Source organism: Hemibagrus wyckioides, linkage group LG08 (assembly GCF_019097595.1).
Source record: "Hemibagrus wyckioides isolate EC202008001 linkage group LG08, SWU_Hwy_1.0, whole genome shotgun sequence".
NCBI lineage: Eukaryota > Metazoa > Chordata > Actinopteri > Siluriformes > Bagridae > Hemibagrus > Hemibagrus wyckioides.
The window spans coordinates 8,960,388-8,974,203 of NC_080717.1; the positions used below are offsets into that span (position 1 = coordinate 8,960,388).

Sequence of the window (13,816 nt, forward strand, 5' to 3'; positions counted from 1 at the left end):
TGCAGAGACGACATAGAGTCCAAATAACACCCACCTGATAGACCAAATGATGTGTCCGTTTACTCAGTCCTACTAAAATAATCCTAAACTACTTACCTTCAACTTAGAGTTCACATTCAGATTGTATTCCCTATCATCCATAATAGATATCTGAATCATTACCAGTTCATACCTTCGTATTGTATCATCTCTGATTCAGTAGATTAGAAGAATTCGCTCCAGTCCAGGACTAACTGTATCTGTTCGTATTTCAGCCTGGAGAAACAAGCAGCCTTCCCCTGGAAGTTGCACTAATGAAAAAGGTCTCCAAGCCGCTTCCTTGTGACAATGTGCTGGAGTTGATTGAATGGTTCGAGATGTCCGATTGCTACATCTTGGTCCTGGAGCGACCCAGCCCATGCATGGACCTCCAGCAGTTCCTTAAACATCACGACGGCAGATTGTCAGAAGCACTGGCTCAGAAAATCATGAGCCAGGTGGTTAAAGCCGCTCGCCACTGCTGTCAAGCCGGTGTTTTCCATGGTGACATCAAGGCGGAGAACCTTCTCATCAAACCTGACACGCTGGATGTGAAGTTAATCGACTTTGGCTGTGGAGCTCTGCTCTCTGACACGCCCTACACAGAATATGAAGGTAAGTGCATAATAGGTAGGAGACAGAATCAAAGAGAACGAAGTGAAGTTTCCACAGTGCTGACGGTGCTCCTTCTCTCTTTTTTGCTCAGGAACTTGGAGTATCTCTCCACCTGAGTGGGTGTGCGATGGAGAGTATTTCGGATATCCTGCCACCATTTGGAGTCTGGGAGTTCTCCTTTTTTACCTGGTCTGCGGACACATGCCCTTCCATAATGAGGACGACATCTTTTACAGGAAGATGTACTTCGCTCCCGGCGTGTCTGAAGGTGAGGAAATGTAGAAGCATCACCATTAAGAACTGCTGAAGTTTGTGAAACTGGCATTACAAGATGAATTGATTTTTGAATAATATTAATATCTATCTAAATGTCAAAGCGCTAGCTATAATATCTCATCACTGCACACAGGTTGCCACAATCTGATAAATCGGTGCCTGGACTTGGAACCTGAATGTCGGCCCACATTTGAAGACATCTTAAGCCATGAATGGTTTAAATCTGGTGAAGGTTCTGAGTGAAGGCGGAGCTGTTGAAGACCCTCGAAAGAAAGAAACAACCAAACATGAATGTATATATAAATGTATATACTGTATACACAAATAAATGTATATATAAATGTATATACTGTATACACAAATTGTTTATATATATATATATATATATATATATATATATATATAAATGAAATTCCATTGTAGCACCAATTATTTTCTTATTTAGCCATGGATCATTGTCCTGTTGCATGTTCCACTTTCACTCCAGCCTAAGCTGGGTTAGCGTTAGGGTTAGGGTTAGGGTTATCTGCCTCTTCAATTTGTCATAAATTTTCTTCTTGTGGTCACATCCAGGAAGGTTGGACACAGTCCAGTGGACCTTAAGCTTCTGAGTAATGTGCAACTGTAGTCAGAGGAATATCAGGCTGTTTGTTTAACATGCTTGTCTATAATTTTCCTTCTAATCTCCTGAGACAACTCTCTCCTTAGCTTTCTGTGCTCCGTGTTCAGTGTGGTGCGCACCATGATACCAAACAGCACAGTGACTACTTTTCACCCTTTAAACAGGCAGACTGACTGACTACAAGTGGGAAGACACCTGTGATGCTAATTATAGGACACACTTTAGTTGAACGTGTCAATCTTTTCGAGTTCAAAAGCATTGTCTGATTTTCATTAGTCAATTTTCAGTACAATTTTATTCATCATTACTTTTCAAGTTATTTCACTGTCCATTGTGGGTTTTTCTTTCTTTAACGGAAGGGTACCAACAATTTTGTCCATGTGTGCACATGAGCTTCGGATGAAAGACGAAAGAGTCAGTAATCACACCGAGGTCTTTTTCTGCTGAACATAAGAAAGCTTACTTGCACAAGGCAACGTGATCAGGCTTCAATTCAGTTTCCTTATAAACATCGCATGTGAAACCTCACACATACATAATGCTAATGTGCTTATTAGGAACAGGATTACTTCAGATATTCTTCAAGGATCTGTTCTTCAGTTACGGTGACCAATACCACCAGAATGAGTCTGGAGAAGAACAGCTCCTGCTCCCACCTGACCGGCGTCAACCTGAATCTCAAACACAAGACCACTTTGGGGAGCTGCTAACACAGAAGCAGCAGTCAACAACAACTTCACTTTCTCAAACGCCTTTTGACAACGTGGAGTTCTTTAAAATATTAGTCAATGAACAGATGACCGATGAAAAATTGGGACAAAAACTGTGATAGTAACTGGCCATCCCAATAAACCTCATGAGCTCTTTTTTATCACAAGGGGCAGGGAAATTATCTATCGTACTTATTTTAGCGTGCAAAGGGCGCACCACACCTTGGCCCACCTCGTTTCCCGAGTAAGAACCCGTTGCCTGTGCAAAATCACATTTAGCCAAGTTCACCGTCAAATTAGCCTCCACTAAACGCCGAAATAAATCTCGTACCCGTGTGAAGTGCTGATCCCAGCTATCGCTATAAACTATAACGTCGTCCAAATAGACCGCGCAGCCTTCCAAACCAGAGACTACACGATTCATTAATCTCTGAAATGTAGCTGGAGCGTTGTGTAAACCAAAGCTCATGACAGAATAGGAGTACAACCCTGAAGAAGTTATAAAAGCAGTAATTTCCTGTGCCTGTGGTGTCGAAGGCACCTGCCAATATCCTTTAAGTAAATCAAATTTACTAACATACCTTGCCGAGCCCACTTGGTCAACGCAGTCCTCCATTCTCGGGAGGGAAAAGCGTCAGGTTTGGTGATTTCCAACTTTAGACGTCTTTCAAAAGGGACACGATAATAGCGCTGATGTAGAGGTGAAGCATCACCCACATCCACGTCGTGCTCTATTAAATGAGTTTTTGATGGAACATCCCCAAACAATGACGTAAACTCGCGTATCAGCTGTGACAACTCTGCTTGCTGCAAAACGGATAAATGAGACAAGAAATCTTTCAAGGTCTCAGAATTTTTCAGTCGAGGTTGTATTACAGCATCGTCTACAACCTTAATCTCTCCTATACCAAAGACTGACCCATCCCATCTGTCACAGGACTAACCGGAGCGGATGATTTAACATCAGTTGGTTGACAATCGCGGGAGAAAAAAGGTTTCAGTAAATTTACATGACAGACTTGGGTTATTTTCTTTCTGTCTGGAGTTGCGATTTCATAATTAAGATCAGACAGTGCACGCACAACAGTATAGGGTCCCACAAATTTCACACAGAACGGAGAATCCACAAACGGAAGCAATGCCAAAACCTGATCCCCAGGATTAAATACACGCTTTTCAGACTGGCGATCAAAAAGCTTTTTCATCTTAATCTGCGCCTTTTCCAGATTTTTCCGTGTTGTTTGACCAGCTAAAAACAAACGTCTTCTAAAACCGTTTACATACAGTATCATATACACTGATCAGGTATAACATTATGACCACCTGCTTAATATTGTGTTGGTCCCCCTTTTGCTGCCAAAACAGCCCTGACCCATCGAGGCATGGACTCCACTTGATTCTTGAAGGTATGCTGTGGTATCTGGCACCAAGATGTTAGCAGCAGATCCTTAAAGTCCTGTAAGTTGCAAGGTGAGGCCTCCATGGATCGGACTTGTTTGTCCAGCACATCCCACAGATGCTGGATTGGATTGAGATCTGGGGAATTTGGAGGCCAAGTCAACACCTCAAACTCATTTTTGTGCTCATCAAACCATTCCTGAACCATTTGGGCTTTGTGGCACGGTGCATTATGTCGGAGAAAATTATATGCCTAGCTTTAAGATAGCAATACCCTGCTTATCAGTAGTGTTTACCTATCCAAAATATTTAGCTATTGACTAGTAGCTGGCTTTGATTAATGCAAATTTATAATAATCATGTATAACCTTTATAATAAACATGCAAAACCATTAATATTAGTATACTGGTGTAATAACCACACTGAGACAGGAAGAAGGAAAGAGAAATTTATTGAAACATTAGGAGTTACAGCTCAGTCAGTCAGCCTATCCAGTGGGATCAGTGGGACCGGAGGGTCAGCTGTAGAAGAAGGGACCTCAGGTTCCTGAGGAGAAGTGGGAGAGTAATCAGTGGGAGAAACTGGAGGCGAATAGACAGGAGAAGATTGGGGAATATTGTGAATACTGTAAAGCAAAGGCACAAAGCCAGGAGAACGTTGGGGAACGTCAGGAGAGTTAGGAGGTGAAGAAGAGTCAGAGGAAGAATCATCAGAAGAGATCTCAATAGTCTGGATGCCTTGAGAGGTAGTGCGTGTCCAATGCCAGTAGAGGGTCTGAGTAGACTGATCACAGGTTTTGGGGTGAAATTGGGTGCTCTGATCGAGACAGAGGGCATCTCTCACGATATGGTGAGTAAGGTGAGAGGACTCGGGGATGGAGATGTCAGATAGGTGTTCCAGGAAACCAGTAAGCTCAATAGCCAGGCAAGACAGCCGATACTGGCGACAGCGTCGCAGAGCACCCCTGGGACTTCTTCGGAAGATAGCACGGCAGGCTGACTGAGCTAGAAGGAAAAATAGGGATGAGTGAGGTGCATATTGTGTGACTATGTAATCTTAAATAAAGCTTAGCAGACAATAAGAGTGAAACGCTTAAAAGCTCAAGGCCCAGGATATTGGAAACTCTTGCCTTGGGTTGACAGGGCAGTGGTAGACTGTTAGGGCAGTGTGACTTGGTCTATGGTAGTGAAGAGCATTGGCGGGAAGGATATGAGACAGCATAATGGGAAGGCTTATTTAAAAAATAGAAACGCATCTAACTTAGATCAAGCAGATAAAGAAAGATCAATATGACACAGAGGAAGAGGTCAGGGTACTTACACATAGTTGTGGAAGGCAGCGTATGAGGTCGGGATGATCCAAGGAAGCAGCTTGGGAGGTTGCGGTCAAATGAAGTTGATAAGGAAGCAGCGCTTATAAGTAAGCGCTATTTTTTCTTGAAATCGGCTGACTTAGCCTGAAAACAAGGGAAACTTGAGAGGAGGAAAAATTGACGTCATCAAGGGGAGGATGATATTAATTTAGGGGCGGTATCGGTACAAGTAGGAAAATAATGGGAAATGGCAAAAGTATGTAAATTATGTAGCCATACATTGAATATAATGGGAAATTGCTGGAAATATTTAAATTAGAGAAACGGGTATAAGTAGAGGGGAATTTCTCAGGGATTTTATAAACCAGCTGCTCTCTTCATAAATGCATGTTGTTGACTGCATGGCTGAATAAAGAAACCTGCTTCTTCTCATCTGCTGACTGAGATCTCCTTTATTTTGGCTAAGTTTTTATAGTTTATTGAGTTCATTGGGTAAGATTATGGAAAGCTAAGAGAAATAGACACAATCTAAAAATTCCACCCGGTGATATGTCCACTCGGAGGGGGCTCTGAGTTCCGACAATTACCCTGCTGAAAGAGGCCACAGTCATCAGGGAATACCGTTTCCATGAAAGGGTGTACATGATCTGCAACAATGCTTAGGTAGGTGGAACGTGTCAACATCCACATGGATGGCAGGACCCAAGGTTTCCCAGCAGAACATTGCCCAAAGCATGACACTGCCTCAAATCCTTACATAGGTCCATTTTTCCTGCTTCTAACACATCAACTTTGAGGACAAAATGTTCACTTACTGCCTAATATATCCCACCCACTAACAGGTGAGTGAATTGTACTCAAAGCACTAAATTTTAAATGCTCTAATATAAGATACACAAATTTGTATGGTCCTATCAAGCTGACAAACACATGAACATGATGAACAGGACAATACTGACTGACCACAACTCTCTCAGTGCAGTACGATCATGTGACAGTCACGTGACTAGCCGATGCTTAAGTATTCACTATTTCAGGCTAGTTAAGCAGTAACAGCAAAAGGTTTTTGCTTGAAAAGAAAAAGAAAAAAGAAAATGATGGAAACTCTGGGATGTTAATGTTGTGGTCAATTCTTTTGACCGCAGTGTATATCTGAGGTAGATACGAAAGCTGTTTTTTATATAAGTAACAACTGGCTTTTTTTTACCCATGATCAGAATGCTGTGATAAGGTTAGCAGTTATTGTGCTGTTGTATAAAAAGAAATAAAAAACACATACACGAAATAAACCACTGATTTATTACTGACCATTTCACCTGTAACGAGTGAAATAAGCTGTGGCTCCTTTAAGAGCAGGGCGCCATTTTGTTTTTTTGTGTTGTGGTCAGTCTGCAGTCACGTGAGCCGCGAGTACAGCATGAGTGCGGCTCCGATGTTTTTATTTTCATTTCTGTTGCTCATTTAATTTTTCTTCTTTAAATAAATAACACTGTTGCTAGTAAAAAATAAAAACCCCTCGAGATGTGAAATGCGACCTGTGTGAGCTTCGTGTGATTTCTGCTGCAACTTGAGTTAGGCGAGCGATCCCTTACGTTAATGCTAACTCAGCGCGTTACATACACACAGAAGAGGACAACAAACACGAGGCTCATTTTGTGTCTTTTTTTTTATTTGTTTTCTTTAGCACAGAGATATCTCAATCTGTACACCATCAGAAATCTGCTGGGGAGTGGAGGCTTTGGATCAGTGTACGAAGGTGTTCGTAGGAAAGATGGACAGCAGGTAAATGCCTGTGCAAATCCTGCAGATTGCACTGGTCAACACAATACATGAACTGTAGAGCGTAATGAGGTTAATGACATGAGCATTGTCCAGATTTTTGCATGTGCACTTTCTCCAAAAACTTTCTCTGGTTGTCATTTCATTGTAGGGCATCCCTAAAATAAGATTAGATAAAACTTGATTAATCCCGGCACTAGTTTTAAGCCTGTGTTTATGATTTCTGGGTCACGTGATCTCGTTTCTGTTTTCCCCACGTGTTATTTGTCCCACCTTTTTCACTGTTCTGTTCGCACCTTCCGCCCTCACCTTTTTGAAAGTTTTCCATCTGTCCACTGCTACACTTCACAGGGGTGTTTTGTTTTTGTTTTGTTTGTAGGTTGCCATTAAACACCTCCGTAAGGACGGCTCGGACCTGTACATCACCGTTGTAAGTAACCTTACTTGACTGCTGTGATAGTAGCAATAAAGTCCTGTTTACAATTGATTTAAAGACCAAAACTATGCAAAACTAATGCACCTTGCTGTCATTTTCCGGTATAAGAATCCTAGATGCTGCATTAGTTACTGTTCATGACTACTTTCATAAGTCAACACCCCCACCCCAATCAGACAGTTAGGGTCAATAACTAGATTACATCAAATCACATATAAGCAACAACATATTCATTATAAATTGATCAAGTAACATGATGTGAGCTAAAGGTAACTGATCCTTCAAACTGGTGTACTTTCACCATGGTAACACATCTTACTGGACATCACATGACCTCCGGGATATCACATACATCAGTGAAGAACTGAGATTGAGATGAAGAAACGCTTCTTGAAAAAGCAATGAATTATTTATCATTACACAAATCGCCTGGTTCAGATGGATTGACGAGTAACTTCTATAGGCATTTTTGGATATTTATTAAAGACCTTGTTTTTCATATGTTGAAAGAAATATCTGAATCCCATATTCTTCCGACTACTATGAACCAAGGGATTATCACTCTCATCCCTAAACCTGGAAAAAATCCAAAATTAATAGACAATCTCAAAGAAGGCCCATAACTCTGCTTAATAATGACTATTAAAGTTTTAACTCATATTTATGCTAACAGATTAAAAATTGGAGTTTCACAGATTATTTCAGAGACACAGTCAGGTTTTTTGAAAGGCCGCTCAATTCACAATAATATACGACTTGTGCTTGACTTACTGGATTATAATTATTTAATCGTAGATTGTTTCATTTTATTTCTAGATTTTTTAAGGCTTTTGACATGATTGAACACAAATTTATTTTCGTACTTTAGAATTACTTGGTTTTGGAGAAAACTTTATTAATCTAGTTAAATTAATTTATAAAGACACAAATAGCACAGTTAGGGGGACTAAAATCCCTTGACATTGAGTGTATTAATGGTATGATTAAGACAAACTGGCTAAAATCCTTTTTGAAAAATGAAAATAGTTTTTGGTTTCATATCCCTAGCCAAATATTTATGAAAGTTGGAGGTATCCATTTTTTTCCTTAGATGTGATTATGACCCTGTTAAGTTATCAGTGTTTCATCAACAGGTCTTACTTTATTGGAAAATGATCTATAAGCATAATTTGAGTCCTCATAATGTCCCTCTATGGAACTGTAGATATGCTGTGTTTAGGAACAAATCTATATTCTACAAAAACTGGTGGGAGAAAGGAGTATGGTCTGTCATACAAATGTCTTTTGAAACTTTTAGTTCCAAATTTAATTTATTTGACAGAAAACAATATGATAACATCATCAAAGCTATCCCACAGTCTATAGTTCAGATATCTTGGAGTTTATCTGAAAATAATGTAACACCTCGTCTTCCTCGGCTATTGGTGAATGGAGTTTCTATTACTAACATAAATTTGTCCAATACTATAATCCGGAATGCTTTTGTTAATGAACTATATCCCTTTTTACCAATATTTGCTTTTTTTACATCATAGTTTACTGTTATTATACATCACAGTGCACTATTATTATAGTGTTATTATTTACGATTTACAATCTAAGAGGGCTGGTAATTGTACAGAATTGCATGTTGTTCATTTTAATTCGTTTCGATTTTTTGAATTATTGTACATTATGATTTAATTATTATTCAGTTTAGCTTGCTGAATTTAACTTTCACAGATGTTCGACTACTGAAGCCTCAAAAATCTCGTAAGGCCATGGCAGTTTTCCAGCACAGGTGTGTGTCCCTCTGCAGCTGGGGACAGACCTGCTCCTCAACAGAGGGTATGTATAGAAAAGACATAAAGCCATACCATGTAATCTATAGGTTGCGTGTCAACTGACAGTGTTTTTTTAATGTTACAGATAAGTAAATGTCCAGTACAGGCCTGTGGACACTCATCACTTTTCTTCAGATTCTCCCACTCAAGTTATGGAGGAGAATTTGGTATGTAAATATCTCAGTATATTATATCTGAAATATCTCTCCTAAACTCTTTACCCATTGCTTAAATTTTACTGCCATATATGTAGACTGTTAATGTATATTTTTTTCATCATGTTGTTTTAGGCATACTGGCGCAAGCTGGTGCTGTTCCCATCGAGCCCAGCACTTCTATCAAGCACGGTCCCCACACCGAACCCACATTCGGACTCTGGACATGGACCCTGGACCCTCAGCAACCAGCACTCCCCAGCCCAGCAGCACTCCACCCTACGTGATGGTCCATCAGCCGAGACGTGTTCCTCCAACAGCATTCAACCACCTGTGCCACGTCAACTACGTGCATACATTAGGCGAGTGGAAGGCCAACACTTGCAGAAAGTGTGGACATCAGCAACTGGACATAGCCAGGACAAGGCCAGAATTTATTGTCCAGTGACAGAGACGATGACAAAAGCAGTTGCTCAAAAAAATTAAGAAAATATAGATATGTTGCATATAGCGCTTGTATTCTTACAAAGTTATATGTATATTTTATATTGAAATATTTGATGTTTAAATATTATTTTTCTCTTTTGTTTATAGTTTAATATATTGCTATTTTATAATTTGTTCCTGTATTTATTGTTAGGGTACATGTCATCTATTATTTGAATTGTATTTGCACATTATTCAACTGCTGCTATACGTACTGTATTGTCTCTTTGCACTGTCTTTTGTCTTGCACTGTTTGCACCAAGTTGCACACGATGTACTTTATGTAGCTAGGACAGCTTACTTTCTGTCCTTAGCTCTCTGTGTTGTTTTGTAATTATATGTTGTTGTGTTGTTTATGTAGCACCAGGGTCCTGAAGAAACGTTGTCTCATTTCACTGTGTACTGCATCAGCTATATGTGGTCAAAAGGACAATAAAAGCTTCTGGACTTGACTTGATTTGAATGTGTTCTTTGTTTAATCATTATTTATAAGTTTTAGGAGGTTACTGCATATTTAGGTGTGTGCTTTTTTCTTCCTTCCCCTTCTTCCCCATTTTTTCCCTTTCTTCCCCACCCGAAACAGACTATTGTTCCCACAGACAGACGATATCCATTGTTAAAAGCGCTACACAAATAAATTGAAATTAAATTCTAGTCTGCACTCTGGCACACTACACAGCAAGTTGTTTTGTGACGAGTCGTTTATCATTCTATATTGGATGTGTCTGTGAAGGTTGTGTGACGAAAACGTGTCGGTGCGCCTGACTGCCATCACGGTTCTGACTCAGTTGGTGCTAAAGGATGTGATGAAGGTCAAAGGTCAGGTCAGCGAGGTTGCTGCACTCCTGCTTGACCCTGAGCCACATATTGACAACCTTGCAGTCAACTTTTTCAATGAACTCGCTGCAAAGGTAGGCACTTATTTGTGAGTTGTACGTCTTGATGTACTTTTTATTTCTCTTTCTTTGTTTAGTCGTTGTTGGTTTCCTCTCTCAGGATAATGCCATCTATAATCTGCTGCCAGACATTATAAGTAGGCTGTCCGATCCAGAGAGAGGAATGAAAGAGGAGGACTTCAGCACTGTTATGAAGTAAAAAATTAATTTGGTATTTGGTTTGGTATTGCTTGGATTTTTGGTTAATATATTTGTAAATATGTAATTGATTAATTGTACTCATTTTGTCATAGGCAACTGTTTTCCTATATAACTAAGGAGAGGCAGACGGAGAGCTTGGTGGAGAAGCTCTGTCAGCGTTTCAGAACTGCAAAGTGAGTAGCAAAAATCAGTGTTTTCATTTCCCTTTCTACTAAAAAACTTTATTACAAAGAATATATGTACATAGTTTGTTATCACTTAGTAGAGTAGTGATGTGAATGTTTTAGCCAGGAGCTATAATGCTTTGGTGCAATGGTTCACTAAAGTTAGAAAATATAAACACTTGTCTGTTTGTGTTTTTGTTCAGGACCGAGCGGCAGTGGGCAGATATTGCTGTATCTCTGTCGCTGCTCTCCATGTGTGAGCGAGGCTTCAAGAAGCTACAGGAGTGCTGGGAGTGTTACAGTGATAAACTTACAGAGGATGCGGTTTACCAACCTCTGCTCTCCATCTTGGCCAAACTCCGCCGCAGAGCCGAGCCCCAGTTTAAAGTACGTTACACTCCACACAAGGATGTAGGCATATTCATAACTTTTCTCATGCCCTCCCAAAAATCCCTAACTTTGGTACTCAAGTACTGCAGGGTGAGAAGTGGAAACACTGAACAGTTAAAAATATAATGCAGTATATTTTCAACATATGCTTTTAAAAATTGCTTGTCTTATTGCTAATTGCTTGTTAGAAACTTTAAGATGGTTCCACACTGCTGACACTTTTACTGTTTTATCTCCTGCAGTATTTTGTATTTGTTTGCATCTGGAGCTGACCACAGGAGATCAGCATATCTTCTTCTGCTTTCAGTTTTTTCCCTTCAGGGAGTGGCCACAGCGAATCATCTCTCTCCACCTATCCCTATCTTCTGCATCCTCAACACTTACACCCACTCGCTTCATATCCTCATTTATTACATCCATATACCTCCTCTTTGGCCTTCCTCTTTTCCTCCTGCCTGGCAGCTCCATGTCCAACATTCTCCTACCAATATACTCACTCTCCCTCCTCTGGACATGTCCAAACCATCTTAACCTGGCCTCACTAACTTTGACCCCCCGGCGTCCAACATGAGCAGTCCCTCTGAAGTACCCAGTCCCAATCCTGTACCACCGTGTCACACTCAAAGAGAACCTCAACATCTTCAGCTCTGCTACCTCCAGCTCTGACTCCTGTCTCTGTCTCAGTGATACTGTCTCTAAACCGTACAGCATGGCCGGTCTCACCACTGTCCTGTACACCTTCCCTTGATTCTCGCTGAAATTTTCTATCACACAGAACTCCCGACACCTCTCTCCACCCATTCCAACCTGCCTGCACTCGCTTCTTTGCCTCTTTCCTACACTCTCCATTACTCTGGACTGTTGACCCCAAAGTACTTCAACTCCTGTGCCTTCTTCACCTCTTCACCCTGTAATCTTACTGTTCCACTTCCCTCCCTGTCATTCACACACATGTACTCAGTCTTACTACGACTGACTTTCATTCCTCTTCTCTCCAGCACAAACCTCCACTCTCTCCAGGTTTCCTCCACCTGCTCCCTGCTCTCACCTACAGATCACAATGTCATCTGCAAACATCATTGACCTCCAAGGAGACTCTAAATGTCTGACCTCCTCTGACAACTGGTCCATCTACTGCTAAACAGAGAAGGGGCTCAAGAGCCGATCCCTGATGCAGTCCCACCTCCACTCTGAACTCCTCTGTCTGGCCTACAGCACACCTCACCACTGTCCTGCTCCCTCTCAGCCACCCCATGTCCTGCACCACTCATGACATACTTCTACTCTGCTACTCCTGGGACTTCCCTCATACAGTACCACAGTGCCTCCTTTTTCTTTGGCACCTGCCTGTGTCATACCGCTTTCTCCAAGTCTAACAAACACACACAGGTGCAGCTCTCTCTGACCATCCCTATACTTCTCCATCAGCATTCTCAGAGCAAAAATTCGCATCTGTTGTGTTGCTCTTTACCTGGGCATGAAGCCATACTGCCTGCTCACAAATTTCCACAACCTTCCTTAACCCCTGGCTTCCACTACTCTTTCCCATAGCTTACATTGTATGGCTCATCAACTTTATCCCCTATAGTTTGCTGCAACTCTGCATGTCACCCTGTATTTCTTAAAGATCGGCACTAATACCCACTTCTTCTCCATTCCTCAGGCATCTTCTCTACTCTCTAAAACCCTGTGTAAACAGACTAGTTAAAAATTCCACTGCCGCCTCTCCTGAGAGCACTGTGGACCTCCACCGGGATGTCATCAGGACCAACTGCCTTGCTCCACTTTTCATCCTCTTCAAAGCGCTACCTGACTTCATCCTTTTCTAATCTTTCTTATCTACTTTCTGTTTCCACAGAGTTCCCACCCCTTCTACTCTTTTGTTCCCTCTCATTTTCCCTCATTTCATCAGCTCTTCTCAAAGCAGGCTACTCCTTCATCTCCTCTGTACCTCTCTCCTCACTTGTGAGCACCTTTCCATCTCTATCCTTAATAACTCTAACTTGCCCACACATCCTTAGCCTAGCTAACCTATACAGAGTCCTTCTCTCTCCATCTCTAGTGTCTAACCTAGTGTACAACTCATCATACACCTTCTGCTTGGCCTTGGAGCACCTCCTCTTCACTCTGTGCTGTAACTCCTTGTATTCCTGTGTCTATTCTCTTAGGTCCTGTCCATGTCCCACTTCTTCTTGGCTAACCTCTTCCTTTGAATACTATCCTGAACTTCCTCGTTTCCACCACCAAGTCTCCTTATCTTCTTTCCTCTCCTTCCAGATGACACACCCAGCACCTTTCTTCCCTGCCTCCACTGATCACTTCTGCTGCTTAGTTTCCCAGTCATCTGGCAGCACTACCTGACCACCCAGAGCCTACCTCCAACTTCTGCCATCTAAATTCCTCACAACATTCCTCCTTTTTCAGCTTCCACCACTTGGTTTTCTTCTCCATCTCTATCTTTTGACCTCTGCTTACAAGACCATCAAAGTCATCCTACACACCACCATCCTATGCTGTCTGGCTTCACACTCTCT

At 41.3% G+C, this 13,816-nt stretch overlaps 1 protein-coding gene and 1 long non-coding RNA gene across 2 annotated transcripts in view; both read left to right on the forward strand.

The window, feature by feature from the left end:
• Positions 1–6,379: 6,379 nt before the first annotated feature.
• LOC131358265 (uncharacterized) lies at positions 6,380–9,969 on the forward strand. Its single transcript, XR_009205364.1, has 5 exons — positions 6,380–6,734; positions 7,111–7,161; positions 8,890–8,994; positions 9,076–9,157; positions 9,281–9,969. It is a non-coding gene; the product is annotated as an uncharacterized LOC131358265 (long non-coding RNA).
• A 445-nt stretch (positions 9,970–10,414) lies between these two features.
• Positions 10,415–13,816, forward strand: part of LOC131357969 (condensin complex subunit 1-like) — a 130,916-nt gene continuing 127,514 nt past the window's right edge. The window contains exons 1-4 of the mRNA XM_058397399.1: positions 10,415–10,542; positions 10,628–10,722; positions 10,821–10,901; positions 11,096–11,372. Of these exons, the coding sequence (XP_058253382.1) occupies positions 10,438–10,542; positions 10,628–10,722; positions 10,821–10,901; positions 11,096–11,372 (558 nt within the window). The 5' untranslated portion in view covers positions 10,415–10,437. The remainder of the gene's footprint in view (positions 10,543–10,627; positions 10,723–10,820; positions 10,902–11,095; positions 11,373–13,816) is intronic.